The 26,962-nt window shown below is 35.5% G+C and overlaps 1 protein-coding gene across 2 annotated transcripts; it reads left to right on the top strand.

Annotated features, from left to right (window-relative positions):
* Window positions 1-480: 480 nt before the first annotated feature.
* scyl2 (SCY1 like pseudokinase 2) lies at window positions 481-25,357 on the top strand. Of its 2 annotated transcripts, XM_061714201.1 has the most exons (19): window positions 481-536; window positions 5,182-5,378; window positions 7,081-7,238; window positions 8,580-8,724; window positions 12,215-12,364; window positions 13,179-13,400; window positions 14,181-14,297; window positions 14,936-15,061; window positions 15,209-15,385; window positions 16,547-16,558; window positions 16,749-16,871; window positions 19,280-19,393; window positions 20,554-20,686; window positions 20,786-20,904; window positions 21,005-21,105; window positions 21,277-21,346; window positions 21,456-21,533; window positions 23,793-23,915; window positions 24,004-25,357. In XM_061714201.1, exons 2-19 carry the CDS (start codon window positions 5,202-5,204, stop codon window positions 24,574-24,576), a joined length of 2,718 nt encoding a protein of 905 aa, XP_061570185.1. In that variant the 5' UTR covers window positions 481-536; window positions 5,182-5,201; the 3' UTR covers window positions 24,577-25,357. The 2 variants fall into 2 exon arrangements, with proteins under 2 accessions (XP_061570185.1, XP_061570186.1); XM_061714202.1 differs by lacking the exon at window positions 16,547-16,558 and having other exon boundaries at window positions 24,004-25,356.
* Window positions 25,358-26,962: the final 1,605 nt, after the last annotated feature.

Genomic DNA, 26,962 nt, shown 5'->3' with positions numbered 1-26,962 from the left:
TTATGTTATTTTATTTATTTTTTGTTTTATTTAATTGTATTTATTTGTTGTTTTATGTTATTTATTTTATTTTATTTTATTTTATTTATCTATTTATTTATTTTATTGTATTTTTTTATTTATTTGTTTTATTGTATTTTATTTTATTATTTTATTTTATTATTTTATTTTATCTTTTTATTTTATTTTATTATATTTATTTGTTCTATTTTATTTTGTTTTATTATTTTATTTTATCTTTTTATTTTATTTTATTGTACTTTATTTTATTTTATTTATTTGTTTTATTTTACTTTATTTTATTTTATTTTATTTTATTTTATTTTATTTTATTTTATTTTATTTTATTTTATTTTATTTTATTTTATTGTGACGTAGCCACACGTGACAGGATGAGGAACCCGGAAGTGTCTGAGTGTCACTAGCATGCGAGGCTAACTCAGGCTAACCCAGTTCTGCTGCTGAGACACCGACATGTAGCTGTTTCTCTGTTTCACAGCCTTCACTGACAAACACAGATCCTTTCACGTATTAAGGTAAGTAACTTGTTTATTTCTAAACCACAGATTTGAATCACAGTTTCTGTATTTATTACATTAGTGGCGTGTTTTTCTGCTGTAGGTGAAAATGTTCTGCTGTTAAAAACGGCCTTGAAATACAAAACATCCTGCAGAATCACAAACATGACGGGTTAAAACAAGCTCTAGACTCATTACTAACCTTTAAGGATAAATGTTGGGACAAGTGTTTTATGTGTTTTGTGTTTGGGCTGAAAATGAGTGAATTTCACAATCATTCAGGCCAGAATTCATGTTTCACCTGCATTCAATTCATTTAATTCTGATTAGTTGTGATTAATCTTGAATGCAATGGCTTTGAAACTGATGTCATTATAGATTACATCTGAAACTTACTCAGTGACACATTTTCCACAATGTCTGTGTGATGTTTAATGTAGTTTTTAGACTCAATAAGACTCAATAACAGACTCTGTCATCTCATCCCAATTTATGCTTTATGCAGTATAGTGTAAATAAGTACATTTATATAAATATTTATATAAATAAGTATATTTATATAAATATTTATATGGGCATGTGTGTACAAATATATAGAAATATTCAACTATGTGTATGCATGCATGTATGTATGCATGTATAAGTATGTGTGTGAGTATAATTATTATTATTGAGCTTTATTTCGAATATGCATATTAAAAATCAATGAGCTTACTTATAGAACACAAAAAAACATAATATAAGTCTATATATCAACATGAATATACATCCATTTATCAACATATCTACATATAACTATATATCCATATATATTAACAGAGATACTGTATGTATAATATATCTCTATATATCCATATACATATATATAACATGTTTATTTCCATAATATGAATCTATATATCTACACATATTAAATAAATCTATATATATCTACATTTGTATTCGCCACTGTATTTTGAGAAAAAAGTTTCTTTATATCTTTTTTTAAATTGTGATATGTTTTGACTTTGTTTTAGATCTATGCTCAGGCTGTTCCAAAGTTTTACACCATAGGTAGACATACAGAAGCTCTTCAGTGTTGTGCGTCTATTGATAACTTTGAAATTAAGTTGGCCCCTGAGGTTATAACCTCCCTCCCTTTCAAAGAGTATCCCCTGTATATGTCCTGGTAATGAATTATTCTTGGCTCTAAACATCAGTTGTGCTGTATTGTAATTGACTAGATCTAGAAATTTTTGTAATTTAGATTGTAAATTACAGTATATAATAATAATAATAATAATAATAATAATAATACTGTTATTTAGCAGTGTGAGTACAGTGTGTGAGTATTTATAAATACAGGTTAAATGATCAGTGAATGGGGGTAGGACTAAATAAGTTTACACTTCTTCCTACTCCTTTTTTGGCACATGTAAATCAAGATAGCAAGTTTTAAAGGATGAAATTCTTTGTTTTGTTGTTTTGTTTTCTTAAACTTCTCATGAAGTGTTGTTTTTTTTACATGTACAAAAATAAAATAAATCAAATCAAATCAAATGCTTCCACTCATGAACACACCACAAGGGGAAAAACAACTTTTAAAGGGAGAAAAAAGGAAACTGAAATGTACAAGTTTCAGTGTAACCTGTAAAAGGTTCAAATAATTGGAATGAAATTGATATAAAATGCTATAAAAGAGTCTGGATCTTTCTCAATTTTCAAAAAGAGACTAAAACAAAAATTGTTATTAAATTATGTCTAATTCTCAAATTACAGGACTGTCTCAGAAAATTAGAATATTGTGATTTTCTGTAATGCAATTACAAAAACAAAGATGTCCTACATTCTGGATTCATTACAAATCAACTGAAATATTACAAGCCTTTTATTATTTTAATATTACTGATCATGGTTTACAGCTTAAGAAAACTCAAATATCCTATCTCAAAAAATTTGAATATTCTGGGAATCTTAATCTTTAACTGTAAACCATAATCAGCAATATTAAAATAATAAAAGGCTTGCAATATTTCAATTGATTTGTAATGAATCCAGAATGTATGACATTTTAGTTTTTTTTAATTGCATTACAGAAAATCACAATATTCTAATTTTCTGAGACAGTCCTGTATGTATCATTGATTTTTACTGTATTAAATTATGTCTAATTCTCAAATTACAGGACTGTCTCAGAAAATTAGAATATTGTGATAAAGTTCTTTATTTTCTGTAATGCAATTTAAAAAAAAAAAAAAAAAAAAAAAAAAAAAAAAAATGTCCTACATTCTGGATTCATTACAAATCAACTGAAATATTGCAAGCCTTTTATTATTTTAATATTGCTGATTATGGTTTACAGTTTAAGATTAGGATTCCCAGAATATTCTATTTTTTTTAGATAGGATATTTGAGTTTTCTTAAGCTGTAAACCATGATCAGCAATATTAAAATAATAAAAGGCTTGTAATATTTCAGTTGATTTGTAATGAATCCAGAATGTATGACATGTTTGCATTACAGAAAATAAAGAACTTTATCACAATATTAAAATTTTCTGAGACAGTCCTGTACATATATGTATATACTTGTACCAGAAACCTACTCACACTAAGCATCAAAGGAGTGGACTCCAACTTAAAATAGCAGAGACCCACTTAAGAAGTTGTTTACAAAGAAGTAATAGTGCTTTAAGCAACTGTCTTACTGTTTCCCAACATGCTTTTAAGTCACTCTGAAGTATTTTGCAATTGAGCCTTAATGTGATGTGGCAAAGTTTGCTCGGCGACATTTTATATTCCTGGAGACAGATTTGTTGTGTCGTAGCTTTTATTGTCCCCAGAAAGATGGCAGAGCGTCTGACGTGCACATTTTCATGCAGCTGCATTTTACAGTCGGTGTCACCTGACTTTGCTGTGATGCAATCACAGCAATGTCTCTTTGAGTGATTGTAAAAAACAATTGTACTTCCACATTAAAGCTGCAAGCAGCGATGAACGGTCCTCCACCCTTGTGCACGTTCAGGCTGCAGTGGAAGCTTGTATGACTTGATGTAGATTCTTCAGGCTGGACATTTAGTGGATGAAACCACCCACGACTCTCTAGACCAGGGGTCGGCAACCCAAAATGTTGAAAGAGCCATATTGGACCAAAAACACAAAAAACAAATATTTCTGGAGCTGCAAAAAATGAAAAGTCTTGTATCATCTTAGAATGAAGAAACACATGCTGCATGTTTCTATATTAGTTAGAACTGGGTCCTCGGCTGCAAATGTAGCTGCTAATGTCTTTCCACGTGACTCTTTTTGTTACACGAATCTATGGTAGAGTGTTAGGGCCAGGCAGGAGAAAAATACAAATAATATTTTAGAGGAGGAAGATTTTTTTTTTTTCATTATGCACTTCGAAAAAAAGTCGAAATGTCGAGAAAAAAGTCAAAATTTTGAGAAAAAAGTGGAAATGTCAAGATTATTGTTGAAATACAATCTTGAGAAAAAAGTTGAAATGTCGAGAAAAAAGTTGAAATGTCGAGAAAAAAGTGGAAATGTTGAGAAAAAAGTGGAAATGTTGAGAAAAAAGTCAAAATGTCGAGAAAAAACTCGAAATGTCAAGAAAGAAGTCGAAATTTCGAGAAAAAAGTCGAAATATCGAGAAAAAAGTCAAAATTTAAAGAAAAAAGTCGAAATATTGAGATTAAAAAGGAAAGGAAAAAAGGAAGAAAAAAGAAGAAAGGAAAGAGGAAAAAAAAGAAAAAAATGTCATACATTTTTGAAAAAGCTCCAGGGAGCTTTTTCAGTTATGGTAGAAAGTAGGAACTATCAAATATGGACCAATCAGATAAAGGTGCGGGGCTAATTTGCACCAATTTTGTTCAAGGACTCAAAACTGAGTCTGATGACACCACCCATGAGTCTTTATGTCAAACCATTCAAAAGTTATTGCAGAAAGTAGGAATTATTATACTTATTATATTATACTTATACTATTATACTGCAAATTTCTCCTCTGTGGGACTATTAAAGGATTATCTTATCTTATCAAATATGGACCAATCAGATGAAGGGGGGGGCGCGCTTTTTGGCGTCTATTGTCGCCACGGTAACGCTTTTGACTGAGAAAAAGTAATGCACGTCATTGCAGGATGGAGATGCACATTTTGATGTATAACACACCTGGGTGCACGTTACAGTTCGGGTGAAGAAGCGTCTGAAGAAATGGCACAAATTGCGCCAAAATTACACGATTAATTCAAAATGGCCGACTTCCTGTTGGGTTTCGGCCATGACGCCAAGAGACTTTTCTTTAAGTTGCGACATGATACAGGTGTGTAGCGATTTTCGTGCATGTACGTCAAACCGTATTGTGGGGCTTGAGGAACAAAGTTTTCTAGGGGGCGCTGTTGAGCCGTTAGGCCACGTCCATTAATGCAAACCATTAAATATCACATTTTTCGCCCGGCCTGGCTTGGTGCAAAATTTGGTGACTTTTGGGGCACGTTTAGGGGGAAAAAAGGCCCTCATTTCATCTGGAAAAATAAAAACGAGGATAAGAATTCCTACAGATCCAACAGGGCCTTCGCACTGTAAGTGCTTCGGTCCTAATTCACCCGACCGTGTCTCTCCTGTTTTGCTCTCTTAACCGTCTATCCGTCCGTCGTGCTCATCGTCTATATCTTTCTCCCCAGCCGCCAGGTCCGGCCTGATCATGGAGTCCATGCTGAACAAGCTGAAGAGCACCGTTACCAAGGTAACGGCAGACGTTACCAGCGCCGTCATGGGAAACCCGGTGACGCGAGAGTTTGAGGTCGGGCGACACATCGCGAGTGGAGGTCCCGGGTTGTGCTGGAGGATCTACAACGGCACCAAGAAGTCCACCAAACAGGTCCGTGTGTGTTTTCTTCTTCTGACCAAACAGTCTCTTTGTTATACGACGAGTATTAGGGCCAAACTGAGACAAAAAAAAGGGAAATTACGAGAATAAAGTCATAATAATATGAGAATAAAGTCTTAAAATTACGAGAATAAAGTCATAATATTACGAGAATAAAGTCGTAAAATTACGAGAATAAAGTCGTAATATTACGAGAATAAAGTCGTAACATTACGAGAATAAAGTCGTACTATTTTGAGAATAAAGTCGTAATATTAAATATATTATGAATATATAAATATAACAATATGCTCAATATTCCTCATTTTTACACAGGGAGAAGAGTTCTCATAAATTATATTCTCATAATATTACAACTTTATTCTCATAATATTACGACTTTATTCTCGTAATGTTAAGACTTTATTCTCGTAATGTTACGACTTTATTCTCATAATATTACGACTTTATTCTCGTAATGTTAAGACTTTATTCTCGTAATATTACGACTTTATTCTATTACGACTTTATTCTCGCAACATTATGACTTTATTCTCTAATGTTACGACTTTATTCTCATTATATTACGACTTTATTCTATTACGACTTTATTCTCGTAATATTACGACTTTATTCTCGTAATATTACGACTTTATTCTCGTAATATTACGACTTTATTCTCGTAATGTTACGACTTTATTCTCGTAATGTTACGACTTTATTCTCCTAATGTTACGACTTTATTATCGTAATGTTACGACTTTATTCTCGTAATGTTACGACTTTATTCTCGTAATGTTACAACTTTATTCTCGTAATGTTACGACTTTATTCTCATAATGTTACGACTTTATTCCCATAATGTTACGACTTTATTCTCGTAATGTTACGACTTTATTCTCGTAATGTTACGACATTATTCTCGTAATGTTACGACTTTATTCTCGTAATGTTACGACTTTATTCTCGTAATGTTACGACTTTATTCTCGTAATGTTACGACTTTATTCTCGTAATGTTACGACTTTATTCTCGTAATGTTACGACTTTATTCTCGTAATGTTACTATTTTATTCTCGTAATGTTACGACTTTATTCTCGTAATGTTACGACTTTATTCTCGTAATGTTACGACTTTATTCTCGTAATATTACGACTTTATTCTCGTAATATTACGACTTTATTCTCCTAATATTACGACTTTATTCTCGTAATGTTACGACTTTATTATCGTCATGTTACGACTTTATTATCGTAATGTTACGACTTTATTATCGTAATGTTACGACTTTATTATCGTAATGTTACGACTTTATTCTCGTAATGTTACGACTTTATTCTCGTAATGTTACGACTTTATTCTCCTAATATTACGACTTTATTCTCGTAATGTTACGACTTTATTCTCCTAATATTACGACTTTATTCTCGTAATGTTACGACTTTATTATCGTAATATTACGACTTTATTCTCGTAATTTTACGACTTTATTCTCAATATATTATGACTTTATTTTCGTAATTTCCATTTTTTTTTTGTCTTAGTTTGGCCCTAATACTCCGTCGTAGTTCTACAAGCTCAGGCTTGATCAGAACGGATCAATCATTAACAGGCCTTGTGGTCTGGAAAAAGGTCAATTTAGGACATTATACAATACCTGCTGCTGCAGACTGCTAATCTCAGCACTCTCGTGTTTAATCTGTAACTCTTTAGGAAGTGGCCGTGTTTGTTTTTGACAAGAAGACGGTTGACAAGTATCAGAAATTTGAGAAGGACCAGATCGTTGATTCCCTGAAGAAAGGAGTGCAACAGCTGACGAGATTGCGTCACCCCCGTCTGTTGACGGTGCAGCATCCGCTGGAAGAGTCACGGTGATTAACACACACACACACGAATCCATGCATTCATACAATATTTATATCAGGGAGAAACTTGCTTCCTCTTTTAGTTGCAGCTCAAAAAGGGGATTTGCATTTGAGAAGGGAATGATTCATAATAATATTTATCTGCCTCTATGTGCATCCGTTTTCAGTACTGGAGTTGTAAAAAAAAAATCAGGTGGGATGGTGGATTTTATCATATGGGGACAGATAATTTGTGCTGATTACAAATAATATAATATATTACAAATAATAGCAGTGACCAAAACAGCTGCAGAAATACTGCAGGAATGACATAGCAGCAGTTAAATGCAGCCTTCTGTAAGTTTAAATATCCACTGGGCTTACATCAAATACATCAAAACACAACAATAAAAAACACTTTTCTGAACTTATCAATATGACTCTGTCCTTCACAGGATAAGTAACATGGATCACTGCAAAAACTCACAATCTTACCAGGAATATTTGTCTTATTTCTAGTTAAAATGTCTCATTTTAGTAAAAAAAATCTCATTACACTTAAAACAAGACTCATCACTGGAAAAAACAACAATTTTCACCTGTTTCAAGTAGATTTTCACTTGAAATAAGTAGAAAAATCTGATCAGATCAGATTTTTCTACTTATTTCAAGTGAAAATTTACTTGAAACAGGAGAAAATTGTCAAATAACAAGTTATTTTTTCTGGTAATGATTCTTGTTTTAAATGTAATGAGATTTTTTGACTAAAAATGAGACATTTTAACTAGAAATAAGACAAATATTCCTGGTAAAATTTTGAGTTTTTGCAGTGTACTGAATACTTGTTCACTTTAAAAAAAGAGGAGATTTTTTTGCTTGTAATAAGATAAATCTTGTCCCACTGGCAGATTTTTCTACGTATTTCAAGTGAAAATTTACTTGAAACAGGTGGAAATTGTCAAATAAGTTATTTTTCTGGTGATGACTCTAAATGTTGAAATAGCAGTAAAACCACATTCATTGATGAAATGACATAAGGGATGGAAAGGGGGGATGGAAGTTTTACAGGGGGGGATGATTTGGACCGTTTTTATTTCAGGGGGGATGCCATCCCCCCTCATCCCCCCTCAACTCCAGAACTCCGTATGTGAACATAACCGTTACATGATTAAAAGAAGGGTAAAGTGAAGTAAAGACAGTCATGTGCTTACTTTTCACCACAGGTTGAGTTGTTAAAACAGCTCAACATTCAGAAATGTGTCAGTTCCTACATTTGCATATCTTATTGTTTCTGCCTTTCCAAGAATAGCGACTCAGACAGCAGTGATTTGACATTAAACTGACGGTATTTACCTCTCCGTCCTGCAGAGACTGCCTGGCCTTCTGCACGGAGCCCGTGTTCGCCAGTCTGTCCAACGTGCTGGGCCAGTGGGACAACCTGCCGAGCCCCGTGCCCGGAGACATCAAGGAGTACAAACTCTACGACGTGGAGACCAAGTACGGCCTGTTACAGGTGAGAAACTAATCATGCTGAGCAGTCAGTTTATATCACCATCATTTTCAGGATTGTAGCACCCCATAATGTAATAACGCCTGAAAATGTAATAACATTTGCACTTAACTCAATCGAAAATGTAATAGAACCCAATAATGTAATAACTTCACCAATAATGTAATAAAATATCCTGACAGATATTGTAATAACATTTTTACCAATAATGTAATACCTTATTACATTATTGGGAATTTATTACATGGAACTCAAAGTCTGAAATTTAACCCAATAGTTATTCTGGTGTTTCAAATCCAGCGTATATAACATTCTTAGATTCTTAAAACACAAAATGTAGAACTCTGGACTGAAAATGAACATATATATATTAGGAATGGGCGATATTTTACCATTCACGATAAACCGTCAAAAAAATTCCCCACGGTAAGAATTTGTATCACACGGTAAAAATGATAAATTGAGGAAAGAAAGAAAGAAAGAAAGAAAGAAAGAAAGAGAAAGAAAGAAAGAAAGAAAGAAAGAAAGAAAGAAAGAAAGAAAGAAAGAAAGAAAGAAAGAAAGAAAGAAAGAAAGAAAGAAAGAAAGAAAGAAAGAAAGAAAGAAAGAAAGAAAGAAAGAAATGAGCCTGAAAGAAAGAAATGAGCCTGAAAGAAAGAAAGATTCCCGTTGATGACACTTTTTGTCCATACCGCCCATCCCTAATATATATTACATTATTTGTCAAGTATTACATTATCAGTTTTGGAAAAAAAAAAAAAAAAAGACCCACCTGAAAATGTAATAAATTCCCAATAACATAATAAGGTATTACATTATTGGTAAAAATGTTATTACAATATCAGTCAGGATATTTTATTACATTATTGGTGAAGTTATTACAGTATTGGATTTTATTACATTTTTGATTGAGTTAAATGCAAATTTTATTACATTTTCAGGAAATTATTACATTATAGGAAATTATTACATTATAGGAAATTATTACATTATAGGGTGAAATTATTACATTATAGGGTGAAATTATTACATTATAGGAAATTATAACATTATAGGGGGGAAATTATTACATTATAGGGTGAAATTATTACATTATAGGGTGAAATTATTACATTATAGGAAATTATTACATTATAGGGTGAAATTATTACATTATAGGAAATTATAACATTATAGGGGGGAAATTATTACATTATAGGGTGAAATTATTACATTATAGGGTGAAATTATTACATTATAGGAAATTATTACATTATAGGGGGAAATTATTACATTATAGGGGGAAATTATTACATTATAGGGTGAAATTATTACATTATAGGGGGAAATTATTACATTATAGGGTGAAATTATTACATTATAGGGTGAAATGATTACATTATAGGGTGAAATGATTACATTATAGGGTGAAATGATTACATTATAGGGTGAAATGATTACATTATAGGGTGAAATTATTACATTATAGGGTGAAATTATTACATTATAGGGTGAAATGATTACATTATAGGGTGAAATGATTACATTATAGGGTGAAATGATTACATTATAGGGTGAAATGATTACATTATAGGGTGAAATGATTACATTATAGGGTGAAATTATTACATTATAGGGTGAAATGATTACATTATAGGGTGAAATGATTACATTATAGGGTGAAATGATTACATTATAGGGTGAAATGATTACATTATAGGGTGAAATTATTACATTATAGGGTGAAATTATTACATCATAGGGTGAAATTATTACATTATAGGGTGAAATTATTACATTATAGGGTGAAATTATTACATCATAGGGTGAAATTATTACATTATAGGGTGAAATTATTACATTATAGGGTGAAATTATTACATTATAGGGTGAAATTATTACATCATAGGGTGAAATTATTACATTATAGGGTGAAATTATTACATTATAGGGTGAAATTATTACATTATAGGGTACTACAAGGATTACTTTCATAAACTGGCTTGGTATATGAATATTGGTTCGTCAAAAAAGTGTATTTATTTCTGAACGTTTACATTTTGATTGGGTTGTTAGACAACAGTCCAACATCCCAGATAATTCACTCTGTAGAGTTCACAAATAATTGATTAATCAAATAAGTATGTAGAACTCTAGACTGCAGTTGCTTGTACTGAATGTGATGCACTAGTTGTTCCTACTTTATCCAGTTAAACAATAACCTTAAATCTTTGTCTGAGATAAAAGAAACAGCTAAGTTTTCTTGATACAGTAGTTGTTCAGCAGGTTATTGCACCATGTCTCCTCCAGGTTCATACAGATCTATAGGCTCTTCTTTCTCATATCCAGTCAAACCAGATCAATTCCAGACCTCACCTTCCTGCCAGTTATCCAGTCTGACAGGATCATGATCATTTACTTTCTCTCAGGGTTTTTTTCTCCACCCTTTTTTTTTACTATTTCTTTCACCAACAGTTGCCTTCAGTTTTTTTTTTTTTTTTTCCTCTTTAATTAGTTTTTTTTCCAGAAGCCTGAGAAATGTTTAGTTGACATTTATATCCAAGTACTCGTGTTTTACCTGTTCATGTTAAAGCCAAGACCAATGCCTAATCCAAAAACAATCTCAAGATGGACATACAGTATCAAATCAAGTCACACTGGTGCTTAATATTGATGTACCAGTGTCTTTAAAGTGTCTCCAGTTCATTGAGGATTAAAAAAAAAGACATTTTCATGTTTGTTTAATTTCATTTCATTTTTATTTATTCCGATCATGGAAATATGCAAACGGAAAAAACAAACAAGTAAAATGAAAACACAATCAAAAGCATATTCCATAAGCAGAAAGGAGCAGGAAGAAGAAAATCTTATTCTACCTGCCCCTCCCTCAAAACAAAATTGAACAATAATAACAGTTTTCTGCACAATTACTTAGTTAATATCACAAAGAAAGAAAAACAAAAAAATCAAAGATAGATTGTGTCTCCATACGTATATATTATAAATCTTAACTATTTCATCCATACATTGCTTTTTTTTCTCTTTACATTTCTTTTTAAACTGAAATATGTTTATACAGCCCTTTAAATCATAATGTAATGAATTCCATAAATTAATTCCAACAATTGAAACGCTCATCTGCTTTAAAGTTGTTGGGGCAAATAGATGTTTAAAATTAAATTTTCTACGACTATCTTCATTATTTGAACTGAAAGTAAACATGTATTGTAAATGTTCTGCTAATGCTTTACATTTAGCTGTTACATGATCGTGAGCGTCTGTAACTTCACCAAATCATCAAGTTTCAGTAATCTTGATTCAATAAATAATCTGTTGGCGTGTTCTCTGTAATGCGTATTGTAAATAACTCTAAGTGCTGTTTTCTGTAGTAAAAATAAAGGATTCATATTACCGGTAGTTGGATATGTGTTGCCCCAGACTGCAACACAATAAGTTAAATAAGGCAAAATGAATGAACAATTTAAAATTCTCATGACTGTTTGTTTCTCTTCAGATCTCGGAGGGCTTGTCCTTCCTCCACAGTGGGGTTAAAATGGTTCATGGAAACTTGAGTCCAGAGAATATCATTCTCAACAAGAGTGGAGCCTGGAAGATCATGGGCTTCGACTTCAGCATCTCTTCTAATAACCCGTCAGATGCTGAGGTACGTGTGTGTGTGTATTAGGAATGGGCGATATTTTACCGTTCACGATAAACCGTCAAAAAAAATTCCCCACGGTAAGAATTTATCATCTCGCGGTAAAAACTATAAATTCCCGTTGATGACGTTTTTGTGTGAAGCTGATTTATGGTTCTGCGTTAAATCCACGCAGAGCCTACGGCGTAGCCTCTGCGTCGATTTAACGCAGAACCATAAATCAACCTTAACAAACATGGCGGAGTGGCGGAAACATCATCTATTATATACAGAGTCTGCAAAAAAACAGTGAGTGCAAAGGATGGCTTTTATTTATTTGCCGTTTCTTTATTTATCAGGTTGTATTTTTTTCTACTTTGTGATTTTATAAGCTGAGAAAACTTGAAGGACAAGATACTTTTGCTGTTTCACCGTTATCCCACTGTTTAAGCCATACAGTTTGAATAAATGTTGTTGGTCTTACATTTCAAACTTGTTTCATTTGAGTCATTCCAGTTTTGCAGTACAGGTGTAACTCATTTAATTGGTTTTTATTAATTCAATTTAATTGGTGTAGTTTAGTAGCATTCAGTATTCTTTTAGAGCAGTGTTTTGGCTCCAAAGACTGAAAGTGGTGATAGATTTATAGTTACAAAGGTGGAGTTGAATTGGTATTTTTTTTATCGTCATTTTTATCGTTATCGGGATAAATGCCAGAAATTATCATGATAAATTTTTTAGTCCATACCGCCCATCCCTAGTGTGTGTGTGTGTGTTTTCTTCTTGATCTCCGTGTGGAACAGCTTTCCATCCCGATCTCCTGTCTCTGTTTCCGTTGTAGTTGAAGTACTCGTGTAAGGAGTGGGAGCCCAACCTTCCTCCCCTGTGCCTGCCCAACCCCGAGTACCTGGCCCCCGAGTACATCCTGTCTGTCAGCTGCGACTCGGCCTCAGACATGTACTCTCTGGGAGTCGTCATGCACGCCGTGTTCAACGAGGGCAAGCCCGTCTTCAAGGTCAACAAGCACGACATCTTTAAGAGTTTCAGCCGCCAGCTGGACCAGGTGAGTCCATGTTAAAACCCTGTTAAAACCTGTTAAAACACAGAGGACTGGAAATCTATCTTACCATCTTAATATTTGTGTTTACAACTACTTTAAATCTTATTTTGAGTAGTTATTTATAATATTGCACTGCAAAAACTCAAAATCTTAACAAGAATATTTGTCTTATTTCTAGTTAAAATGTCTAATTTTTAGTCAGAAAATCTCATTACACCTATAACAAGAGTCATTACCAGAAAAATAACTGGTTATTTGACAATTTTCACCTGTTTCAAGTAAATTTTCACTTGAAATAAGTAGAAAAATCTGCCAGTGGGACAAGATTTATGTTCTCATTAAAAGCAAAAAAATCTTGTTCCACTGGCAGATTTTTCTACTTATTTTAAGTGAAAATCTACTTGAAACAGGTGAAAATTGTTGTTTTTTGAGTCTTGTTTTAAGTGTAATGATATTTCTTTGACTAAAAATTAGACATTTTAACTAGAAATAATACAAATATTCTGGTTAAGATTTTGAGTTTTTGCAGTGTGCATGAGTGAATCTACGGTTTCCAACCACACGTACTCTTATTCTGAGTAATTTACCATCTCTCAGGGAGAGCAGGCGTTTTCACTGAGGAAAACAGAGATGACTGCAGTAAATATAAATAATCTAAGATCAGCAGCTCCAAACGATGATAGACTCATTATTTTATCATCATGATGCAGATCAAGTAACATGAAACTAAGATGTTAATGTAGATGTGAGTGTGTTACTAATGTGAGTTGATTCTATTTTCAGCTGAGCAGCATGAATCCAGCGATGCTGAGGAAAATCCCTGAGGAAGTGCGGGAGCACGTCAAGATGCTGCTGAGTGTCACCCCGACGGTTCGCCCGGACGCCGACCAGATGACTAAGGTTCTCATTAAATACATGGAATCTCAAATATGTCTCCCTCACTGCTTATTCTGCTCATGTTATTTAGGTCTAACCCGGGGGTCGGCAACCCGCGGCTCTTTAGCGCCGCCGTACTGGCTCCTGGAGCTTTTTCAAAAATGTTTGACCTTTTTTTCTTTTTTCTTTTCTTTTTTTCCTTTTTTTCCCTTTTTTTCTCTTTTTTCCTTTTTTCTCTTTTTTTTTCCTTTTTTCTTTTTTATCCTTTTTCTTTTCTTTTTTTTCTCCTTTTTTTCCTTTTTTTCCTTTTTCTTTTTTCCTTTTTTTCTCTCTTTTTTTTCTTTTTTTCTTTTTTTTTCTTTTTCTCTCTTCTTTTTTTTCTTCCTTTTTCCTTTCCTTTTTAATCTCAACATTTCGACTTTTTTCTCGAAATTTTGACTTTTTTCTCGAGATTGTACTTCAACATTAATTTGGACATTCTGACTTTTTTCTCAAAATTTTGACTTTTTTCTCGACATTTCGACTTTTTTCTCGACATTTCGACTTTTTTCTTGAAGTGCATAATGAAAAAAAAGAATCTTCCCCCAGTTCTAACTAATATAGAAACATACCTGGTCTAACCGGTTGAATATATATATTTTGTGCTTTTGTGCGTAATTCAGATCCCATTCTTTGACGACGTTGGTGCGGTGACGCTGCAGTACTTCGACTCCCTCTTCCAAAGGGACAACCTGCAGAAGTCCCAGTTCTACAAAGGTCTCCCCAAAGTTCTACCCAAGCTACCAAAGGTGAAACAACGATTAAAAACGGGAATGCAAAGCATCTACAAAAGAATTAGTAGTACATATAGCTATTTTCTAGTTGTACTTGCAGTACAGGTTGAACAGTCCTCATTGTTCAGTCTGAGACAAGCGTGTACTCTCCGTGTTTCTCAGAGAGTGGTGGTGTATCGCATCCTGCCAGCGTTGACGTCGGAGTTCGTGAACCCAGACATGGTTCCGTTCGTGCTGCCCAACGTGCTGCTGATTGCAGAGGAATGCACCAAGGACGAGTACATCCGCCTGATCCTGCCCGACCTCACGCCCGTCTTCAAGCAGCAGGAGCCCATCCAGGTAGAAACACACACTGAACTAGACGCCTGCAGGAGGACGTGGAGCGTCCATCTTTAGAGCAGTGCTTCTTTAAGGAACTGAATTATTATAATCTGCAAAAACTCAAAATCTTAACAAGAATATTTGTCTTATTTCTAGTTAAAATGTCTCATTTTTAGTCAAAAAAAATCTCATTACACTTAAAACAAGACTCATCACTGGAAAAACAACAATTTTCACCTGTTTCAAGTAGATTTTCACTTAAAATAAGCAGAAAAATCTGCCAGTGGAACAAGATTTTTTTGCTTGTAATGAGAAGATAAATCTTGTCCCACTGGCAGATTTTTCTACTTATTTCAAGTGAAAATTTACTTGAAACAGGTGTAAATTGTCAAATAACAAGTTATTTTTCTGGTAAGGACTCTTGTTTTAAGTGTAATGAGATTTTTTTGACATTTTATCTATAAAATAAGACAAATATTCCTGGTAAGATTTTGAGTTTTTGCAGTGTAATCTGCATGTTTTGCCGTAATAGTAACAAGCTCAAGAGATGCAGTCAGCATGTTTGAGATTTAACACCGACTTTAATATTTGTGTTTACAACTACTTTAAATCTTATTTTGAGTAGTTATTTATAATATTGCACTGCAAAAACTCAAAATCTTAACAAGAATATTTGTCTTATTTCTGGTTAAAATGTCTCATTTTTAGTCAAAAAATCTCATTACACTTAAAACAAGAGTCATCACCAGAAAAATAACTTGTTATTTGACAATTTTCACCTGTTTCAAGTAAATTTTCACTTGAAATAAGTAGAAAAATCATCAAGATTTATCTTCTCATTACAAGCTAAAAAATCTTGTTCCACTGGCAAATTTTTCTACTTATTTTAAGTGAAAATCTACTTGAAACAGGTGAAAATTGTTGTTTTTTGAGTCTTGTCTTAAGTATAATGAGATTTTTTTGACTAAAAATGAGACATTTCAACTAGAAATAAGACAAATATTCCTGGTAAGATGTTGAGTTCTTGCAGTGTAATCTGCATGTTTTGCCGTGATCGTAACAAGCTCAAGAGATGCAGTTAGCATGTTTGAGATTTAACACCGACTTTGCTGTTTTATGAGTCTCTGTCTCACTTTCTGAATGTTTTTCTTCTGTATTTTTCTCTCCATGCCCCTTCAGGCTAGTAACATGGTGAGTGGTCACTTGGTAGTGGATCAGCTTGTGTGTGTGTTGTGATGTCAGTAGCACTAACAGCTGTTCTAACAGCTGGAAACGCAGTCGTGGCTTCTACTCACCACCATAATCTTCTGTCAGAGATCCGTTAGTAGATTTCTTGATGTAGATTGTTCTCCCTAACTGTTTTTGTGTGTTTGTTGTGCAGATCTTGCTGATATTCCTGCAAAAGATGGACCTGCTCCTGACCAAAACCCCCTCAGAAGACATCAAGAACTGCGTGCTGCCCATGGTGTACCGAGCTCTGGAGGCGCCGTCAGTGCAGATCCAGGTACAGACCACCTTAATATCAGTGACTACGTTTACATGCAGTCAGAATTCACGGTCAATATTCCGGTTACTGGAACATTGGGAATAATCCGTTTTCATGCGTGAGCAAACAGGGTTATCCCTGTATACGGGTCAATGACGTGACGCCTATATTTTCTGAAAAACAGATTTTTTTTCCAATTCAAAAAAGGTTTAAATGGATAAAAAAAGACCATATATATATATATATATATATATATATATATATATATATATGTATATATATATATATATGTATATATGTATGAACTCACTTGAATTTTTCAAAAAATACTAGTTATTTGAGATTTTGTTGTAGTTTTAAGCGTCAAAATGTCATGTGGTGCGACCGTCCAACCAGGACTCTTGTTTTGAAAACATTTTTGAAATCACTCTAAATGTTTTTAAATCAATCTTCTGCCCTATCTGGCATGATTTCCAAAATGTCTTGTAGTCCTGTATAAGATTGCAACACATTTGTATTTATATTTCCATCATAATATACAAACAAAGTTTAACTGATGTCCATTTTATTAAAACATGTGGCGCGACCATTAAAAAAACAACCATTTTTGTATAATACTGAAAACTTGTAAAAAAAAAAAACAGATGTCAAGATGTTAAGGAAATTAATTTATTTTAATATGAATCATGGTTGCACCACATGACTTTTTTTAAGGCTAGTGCCAATTCATTTTGACAAAAAACTCTGAAATCACTTAATTTAAAATTTTTATATGAATGTATGTGTACACAACATTCTTAATGTTTGAACTACTGCAATAGATATTCTTTTTATTATTATTTTAAAATTGACCTGTTGAAAATCCTTATTCGTCATTGACCCATACATGGTGATTAATCATTCAGGATATCTGGATCAAACCAGCGACGCACAGAGAACGTGATGACGCAATTACCCTCATTTCCGCTTCTTCTTCCTGTATCAAAATTCAAAACAAATGCTGCTTTGCGCAACTTTTCACTCACCTTCTTGTAAATCTGGCTATCCCGGTATTTTCTCCGTGTTTATAAGAACTTCCTGGACTCAAAAGACCAGGATTCCTTGTGAACAGAGCATGTGCAGAAAACAAATTCCTGTTCCGTTTGATGGGGATATTCTGTTTGGCGTTTACATGACCCAATATTCAGGTTTTAAAAGGAGTAACCCAGGGGTCATATTCAGGTTTTTAAAAACCCGAATATGAGCAAATTCCGGTTATTCAAAGGGGTTATTGGTGTTTACATGGCTGTGTTATTGCTAATATTCCAGTTGTAACTGCATGGAAACGCAGCACATAAGGCTCATGAGTCAAGAAACTGCAGTTTATGACATGTGTACATACACACATCGGTATTAGGACAAAGTATAATTTTTCTTTCCTCATTCATTCTTTTAAAGTAAAAAAGAAATCACATCCATCCAGCACATTGTGTTTTATGGAAATCATAACAACAAGTTCTTCAGTCCCAACTAGCCAGTGTTAATACTCCAAACGTATTTGGAGTTGAATAAATTGCTCTTAGTTTTTTTATTTACTATTTAATTTATCTGAACTTTCAGACACTGATGTCAAAGTAAAGCTTACAGGACTGTCTCAGAAAATTTGAATATTGTGATAAAGTTATTTATTTTCTGTAATGCAATTTAAAAAAAAATAAATAAATAAATAAAATAAAATAAATGTCATACATTCTGGATTAATTACAAATCAAATATAATATATAAATATTGCAAGCGTTTTATTATATTAATATTGCTGATTATGGCTTACATTTTAAGATTAAGATTCCCAGAATATTCTATTTTTTTGAGATAGGATATTTGAGTTTTCTTAAACTGTAAACCATGATCAGTAATATTAAAATAATAAAAGGCTTGCAATATTTCAGTTGATTTGTAATGAATCCAGAATGTATGACATTTTTGTTTTTGTAATTGCATTACAGTAAATCACAATATTCTAATTTTCTGAGACAGTCCTGTATGTTATCTTCTTAAAACTCCATGCCTTTTTCTAACTGGTGCGTCAGCACTATATTACTGGTGCTTGCCAACAAATTTGACAGATTTTGACATTAAACCAGGCAGATCTCCTAACGTGACCCATAAAACTGTCAGCTTTTCATCACCAGCTCATACATAAACATTAACACGGAAATAGGTAAAAGCCTTCACTTTGGAAGGTTCGCCAAGAGTGTTTACGTGTTTTTAAATAGATTTAATCCCTTTGCTACTTCAAGTTTTAGTTCTCAGTGATTACTTCATTATGTGTATTTTTAGCTTCTTTTTCCCCTCCTACCTACTGGTACTCTTTGTTTCTTCAGTGTTATCGTGATAGTACAGTGTTGGCTGCTCGTCATATTTAAACATCTTATCTGCTTTACCAGGAGTTGTGTCTGAACATCATCCCCACGTTTGCAAACCTGATCGACTACCCGTCCATGAAGAATTCCCTCATCCCCCGGATCAAATCAGCCTGCCTGCAGACGTCCTCCCTCGCTGTGAGTCCTCTCGTCTTCCTCCAATCTGCCTCTGAAAAATGTATTTTAGACGTCCTCTCTGTTTCCTTTTGCCCTTCTCAAACAGCTGTACATTTTACTGTTCATTTGTGCACTGCCAACTGGAGTTTGTTTTTGTTTTTTTTTTGTTTCTTTTTTTTTTTTTATATCTTTTTATTTCACAATAATTTTCACAATTCACAATTTCTATTTTACCTTCATTCCTACCCTCCCCATAATTGCCCTACTGTTTGTCAGGAATGTTGTATTCTGATTTTAAGTCAATGAATGATTTTAATTGCATGTTCGAATTAAGTAAATCTTTAACCCTTGTGCTGTCTTCGGTTCAAGGAAGGGAGGAAGAGAGGAAGGAAGGAAGGAAGGAAGGAAGGTAGGAAGGAAGGAAGGAAGGAAGGAAGGAAGGAAGGAAGGAAGGAAGGAAGGAAGGAAGGAAGGAAGGAAGGAAGGAAGGAAGGAAGGAAGGAAGGAAGGAAGGAAGGAAGGAAGGAAGGAAGGAAGGAAGGGGAGAAGGGAGGGAGGGAGGGAGGGAGGGAGGGGAGGGAGGGAGGGAAGGAAGGAAGGAAGGAAGGAAGGAAGGAAGGAAGGAAGGAAGGAAGGAAGGAAGGAAGGAAGGAAGGAAGGAAGGGAGGGAGGGAGGGAGGGAGGGGGGGGGGGAGGAAGGAAGGAAGGAAGGAAGGAAGGGAGGGAGGGAGGGAGGGAGGGGGGGGGGGAGGAAGGAAGGAAGGAAGGAAGGAAGGAAGGAAGGAAGGAAGGAAGGAAGGAAGGAAGGAAGGAAGGAAGGAAGGAAGGAAGGAAGGAAGGAAGGAAGGAAGGAAGGAAGGAAGGAAGGAAGGAAGGAAGGAAGGAAGGAAGGGAGGGAAAAAAGAATGAAGGAAGGGAAAAAAGAATGAAGGAAGGGAAAAAAGAATGAAGGAAGGGAAAAAAGAATGAAGGAAGGGAAGAAGAGAACAAGGCAAGAATGTACGAGGGGAGAAAAGAAGGAAGGAAGGAAGGAAAGAGGAAGGGAGAATGAAGGAGAGAGCAGGAGGAAAGAAGGAAAGGAGAATTAGGTCATTTTGACCCAAAGACAGCACAAGGGTTAAACAGTTTTACAGATTTCTTGTTGCTTTTGAAAATCCAACCTGTGTCATGTTTCCATGTAGGTGCGAGTGAACTCTCTGGTTTGTCTGGGGAAGATTCTGGAATATCTAGACAAGTGGTTTGTGATTGACGAGATCCTGCCCTTCCTGCAGCAGATTCCCTCCCGGGAACCAGCCGTGCTCATGGGCATTTTAGGTAAACTAACCAGTGCTTTCAAGAAACTTAACATGTTCTACAAAAAGGATTAACAGTGAAAAGATCTTGTTTTTTTAACTTGCTTCCTCCTTATTTTAGGAATCTATAAGTGCACCTTCAGCCACAAGAAACTGGGCATTCCTAAAGAACACCTGGCGTCCAAAAGTTTACCCCACCTGGTTTCTCTCAGTATCGACAACAACCTCAATCTCAACCAGGTACCGCAGACAAACACCTGCACGTCTTCAAGTTGTCACTTCAAGTTCAGTTTTTTATTTGTATTTTTAAACTTAATTAATATGTTCCTTTTGTCCCCAGTTCAACTCGTTCATGATGGTTATCCGGGACATGCTGAGCCGCATGGAGGCCGAACACAAGACCAAACTGGAGCAGCTGCACGTCATGCAGGAGCAGCAGAGGTTTCTGTCACACTTTAGTTCTTCTCTTTTTTATTCTTAAGTCTTAACTGGACTATTTGATCCGTATTAGTTTGGTTGTTTTCGGTAATTGGTATCAGTGAATAGTCTAATCTGTCCTAATGAGGACAGTAATCCTGTGACTAACACGGCTGTTGTTCTTTTGTCAAACAGGAGTCTGAATATCACAAATCCAGGCAGCCAATCAGACGAGGCCAAGAGCCCCCCGAGCTCCCGTAACCAGGTGAGAACCGACTCCTCCAGAGTCCTAGCAGAGATGATGTTTGATAAATATCCTGAAAACACGCGTGAATGGTTTGGACTCAGTCCCGTATGTGTTTCCTGCTCGTCAGATTGACGACATCTTTGGCAGCGCAGACGTTAATGGGAAAGAGAACGGATCTGCAGCAGCGAGCTCTCAGCCCAACAGGGTTTGTCCTTTAGATCTGATTTTTAATCTACACAAAAGTCATAATTTATTAGGGGTGTAACAATATATCGTACCACGAAATTTCGCGATACAAAAATGTCACAATACGTGTCGTGGAGGTGACAAACTGTATCGTGATATTGGGTTAATAATATTAATATGTCGTGTTGACGAGTAACGCGCATCGTATTTGTGCCGACCACACCTGGTTGGCGCGTGTAGGCTGGTGTAGAGTTAAGCTTCACCTTATTAAATTAAACCTTTTTGGGGTGGTGAGTAGGATAAACACGGGGAAACTTCTGCTGAGTTCCAGTGTACTTTAATGTCCCTCAACAGTGTAGGATTTTAGAACATCAACACAGCACCTAGTGCCGTACTGTGGCGTATCACTCCGCCCAATCTAAAACAGACTAATCACTACAGATAAACTGACTAGTGTCATTATAGTCCCTGATTTACATCAGAATATAAAGAATATATTCATAAAATAATGAACCCTGAATTACCAAAACAAACTTCTTAACAAAAATAAATCTCTTACACTTATAAGGTGAGCATGGATCAATCTGTTTTATGATGTAAAATTGTATGTATTTATTTACTTTTATTTATTTATTTAATTTTAGTTGTTAAATTTCTGGAAAAGAAAAAAGTCAAATCATACATGAGAGAAACTATTCAGTTTGTGTCTAAATATTTGTACTTATATGAAACTGAAGATCATAATGCAAACCTGACATTTACTTTTAGTTCAGTTTGTGGAAAATGGTTGGCCTGGCTTTCTCTTTAAAACTTAAACAGTCATAAACAGTGTGCGAAATACCCATCCATATTCGGGGGGGTCCCCTTTTTTTTTTTTGTTTTGTTTTTTGTTTTTTAAACAGTGTGGCCCTATACAATAAACCAATACAATCAGCCTACTATCGCCTATGACAAATACATGCACACATCTAACCATTTTAGATGCACGTTGTTTTACTAACAGGAGGCAAAATTGTGCATTACGATGCAGAATGTTATTTACAAATTAAATCCGATAATTAAAATAAATAAAGGACATTAATTGGCACCACACTGGTGCACAGTGCACTTAATGAATGAATAAATGCCAGGTATAGGACACTGGCGCACGACCAGTGCATTGCAGAAACGAATAAACAAATAAAATAGGCTAATGTATTTTTTTTAGATAGATTTAAAAAAAAAAAACAATGAAAATGAATTGTGCATTCAAATAACAGTAATAACAACAAATGTCACTATTGGAGACGTGCACTTAAACAGATCCTAAGCCATCACAATGATGACTGACTATTAAACGTTATGTAACCATCCAGGAAATAATGTTTTAACACAGCTGCAGCTGTGTTAAAACATGTGAACACGTTCACAAATTCCACTCATAACAGGTCATCACGCAAAATTAAAAAAACAAACATGATGGCTCTCAACAGGTTGGTTCACGCAGCTTACACATTCACAAATCACACTCATAACAGGCCATAACGCAAAATAATAATAACAAAAATGTAAAAAAAACATTAGCTCTCAGGTGGGTTCAGGCCATATTGAGCAGGCTGGCCTCTTACCTTAAGTTAAAGCAAGTCACTGCAGCAGCGGGGGCGCAGTAGCATCTGCCCCGGAGCACTCGGCCTCGACTTACCTTCCTTCACCGGAGGGGGGAGAGGAACGGGACCTTCTGTTGTGACATCGTCTCTCTCCTCATCTCTGGCTCACACTGACACCTTTTTTGATGTGAACCCAAAGTGTGCAAGTGACACACTCTGAGTTAGCTTCCGCTTAGCCATGTTATTGTGGCATCTCAACTAGCCGGTCGTTGCGCTGTGCTGGCGCACATGGCTAATTTGCATACATAAAGGTGCAGGACTTGTGTTAAACCAATAAAAGTTTTGAATTGTGAATACTTGATATGGCGATCTCTTAAACATATTTAATTGACCATTAGTGACAATCAAATTATCATATTATATTATATAGCCTAATTTTTTTTTTTTTTTTGACAACATTGAGACCCCCCCTAAATTTGGCTTTTGAGTCCTTCAGGGGGGCTCAAGGGTTAATCGGGGGGGGGTCAGACCCCATTCAAGGTCGTTAAGAAAATACTGCTATAATATCGTATCGTGACCTCAATATCGTGTATCGTACTGTATCGTGAGATTAGTGTATCGTTACACCCCTATCATTTACTATGTGGTACGGTTGATTTCTGAGCACTCATTTTCCTTTTCCCGGCTCTCAGATGTCCCTGACTCTTGAGGAGAAACAGAGATTGGCTAAAGAGCAGGAGCAGGCGGCGAAGCTGAGGAGCCAGCAGCCGCTGGCGCCGCAGACGGTGAAACCTTCCAACAACGCCGGCGCACAGGTGAAGCCTCAGCACGTGTAGCAAAAGTTAGTCCAGGTATGAATCTGTTACGCTGATAAACCTGCTAAACTTTATATTTCTGTTCCAGACCAAGGACCTGACCAGTTCCCTCCTCACCAACATGACGTCTCTGAACTCTCTGTCTCTGTCCTCGGCGTCTCACGGCTCCACCATGTCCTTCCCCTCCTCCGGCCCCGCCCTCGGCCCCATGGGGGCCCCGGTCTCCAACGGCTTCCCCCCGGCCCTGGGCTTCCAGACGGGGGGGATGATCCGGCCCGCGGGCCCCAGCCTGTACGGGGGCATGGCCACGGCCACCAGCACCCCCAACTTCAGCGCCCTGGCCCAGAACCAGAACCAGGGGCCGAACAAAGGCCCGGACATGTCGGCGCTGGACTCCCTGTTCACGCCCAGCAAGCCCAGAGTCAGTCTCAACCAGATGGGACCTGGAGGCAACACCGGCGCCTGGATGGGTCAGTTCTCTCCGGCGCAGAACGCTCAGACTCAGATCGGCATGGCGGCGCCGCCCGGCGGGTTTGGGATGCAAGGAAATCCTTTTTTCAGCCCGCAGAACTTCTCCCAACCCGTCGCCCCCGGCGCTAACCCAGGCGGAGTGAAACACAGCGCGTCTGCAAACAATGACCTGAAAGACTTATTTGGCTAAATCACGGAATGGGAATGGAAAAAAAAGATGGGGTTAAGTTTATTCTTTTAATGACTGAAGACGGAGGAGCTTTGAATTCTCACAGAACAAGATTGTGGACGACATTCAATGGTCTTTTCTGTTTGTGTTTTTAATCTCGCTTGGATTCAAAGTCTGATTTATTCTCACATTCTGCTGCAAATTAAAGCTGCGCCCGTATTTCCATTTGTACTCGTGCAGAAGGACAAACGTGGGAACTTCTTCTTCTTCTTACATGCTGTGGTCTTTAAATGCTGGGGGTTTCCTAATGTTTTGTACTTGAGATGAATTCTGACTTCTGGCTTCTTTAGAAAGGTGAATGTTTGAGTGGGTTTTCTTGCATTTTTAGTTCACAAACACGGCACCGAGGCGTCTCTTTAGAGTAATTTTGCTTCCACGCGTCACGTCTCCTGCACCTTTACCGCTTCTCCACGTTGTTTTTAGAGTCTTTTGCACGCGTAGTGACGAGTGCAGCGTCCAGAATCCAGACGACTGCAGTTGCTCGTCTTTCATCCAGACGGTTCCTGGAAACAGATCAAACACTGATGGAGAAGAAATGGCAGCCCAGTTTTTGTTCCAGTTCAGACGGAGCAAAACCGTGCAGCCTCTCTGCAGCCGGTCTCCATGGCAACCGCCTCTGCAACATTGCTAACATCCTTTTTTTGTGGGAACATTTTGGTCTTACAACCATGTAGCTCCTATAATGTAATAATGTCCTGAAAATTTAATAAAATTTGCATTTAACTCAATTGAAAATGTAATAAAATCCAATAATGTAATAACTTCACCAATACTGTAATAAAATATCCTGACTGATATTGTAATAACATTTTTACCAATAATGTAATACATTATTACATTATGGGGAATTTATTACATTTTCAGGTGGCTTTTTTTTTTTCTTCCCAAAAATGATAATGTAATATATATGTTAATTTTCAGTCTACATTTTGTGTTTTACGCTGGATTTGAAACACCAGAATGACTATTGGGTTAAATTGCAGACTTTGAGTACCATGTAATAAATTCCCAATAATGTATTACATTATTGGTAAAAATGTTATTACAATATCCTTTACATACATTCTGGTGTTTCAAATCCAGCGTAAAACACAAAATGTAGACTGAAAATGAACATATATATTACAGTTTTGGGAAGAAAAAAAAAAGACCCACCTGAAAATGTAATAAATTCCCAATAATGTAATGTTATTACAATATCCGTCAGGATATTTTATTACATTATTGGAGAAGTTATTACATTATTGGGTTTTATTACATTTTCAATTGAGTTAAGTGCAAATTTTATTACATTTTCAGGAAATTATTACATTAAAGGGTGAAATTATTACATTATAGGGCTAAATTATTACATTATAGGGCTAAATTATTACATTATAGGGCTAAATTATTAAATTATAGGGCTAAATTATTAAATTATAGGGTGAAATTATTAATTATAGGGTGAAATTATTAAATTATAGGGCGAAATTATTAAATTATAGGGCGAAATTATTAAATTATAGGGCGAAATTATTACATTATAGGGTGCTACAAACCACATCTCCTTTTTATTTTCTTTTTTTTTTCTCCAATACTGTTGCAAAGCTTGCTTTATTCATTCCTTAATTTTCCACGTAAGCAAGCAAAGTCAAAGTTTGCTGCCCGTCGTTTTTCCTCGGCTGTTACAACGGCAGGAACATCTGCTTTTGTGCCTTAAAAAAGGCTCATTTGTTACTCACATTGATATTTTTGGCTTTTTCTCCTCAAACTCGCCTCGCAAAATATTCAACTTCCTTTTTTTTTTTTTTTGCGCCAATTCCTATTGATTCAAGTGACCAATCCCATTTTATTTCCACATAATTTCTGCTGACATACTGTATGTAAGGGGCTCAGAATGAAGATAATTGCGATATATTTTGATTCCGGCACTTTTGTGCGGTCTGAGGAACCAGTGCCGGTGACGTACAACAATATGAAGTGTAAATATATAGTTATTTAAAAGTGCATTGCTCTGCGAGGGCTTAGGCACCCGTGTATGTTCTCGTGATAATTGTTCAGAGGCCTTAGATGAGTCGCGTGCAATAATCCTTCTGGTTGTTCGGGTCATTATTGATTGTTTTTTGGAATATCTCTCGGTGTATTTCAGTGAAACTTCTGATCTACAGTAACTTCAGAAGTCCGGCAGTTTGTTTTTTTTTTTATTTCTAACGGCTAAATGTTAGTTTGCTGCTTCTAAATCTCACCATTTATTTGTTTTCTAGATGCAACTTTTTCAAACTGGGTTCCTGCTGATGATGATTGTCATTAATAACCTGAATTGCAATTGTCTTGTACTTAAAATGTAGTTTTTTTCTTGTATTAAAAG

This window comes from Cololabis saira, chromosome 23 (assembly GCF_033807715.1).
Source record: "Cololabis saira isolate AMF1-May2022 chromosome 23, fColSai1.1, whole genome shotgun sequence".
Classification (NCBI taxonomy): domain Eukaryota; kingdom Metazoa; phylum Chordata; class Actinopteri; order Beloniformes; family Belonidae; genus Cololabis; species Cololabis saira.
The sequence above is the reverse complement of the archived record's forward strand: the minus strand, read 5'-3'. Positions and strand labels throughout refer to the sequence as shown.

Bases quoted from the DNA above. Each gene is read 5' to 3' on its own strand.
- scyl2 (XM_061714201.1), top strand. From the start codon at position 5,202: ATGGAGTCCATGCTGAACAAGCTGAAGAGCACCGTTACCAAGGTAACG. The intron at 7,239-8,579 runs GTGATTAACACA...TCCGTCCTGCAG, and splicing joins CATCCGCTGGAAGAGTCACG to AGACTGCCTGGCCTTCTGCA. The intron at 13,401-14,180 runs GTGAGTCCATGT...TTCTATTTTCAG, and splicing joins TCAGCCGCCAGCTGGACCAG to CTGAGCAGCATGAATCCAGC.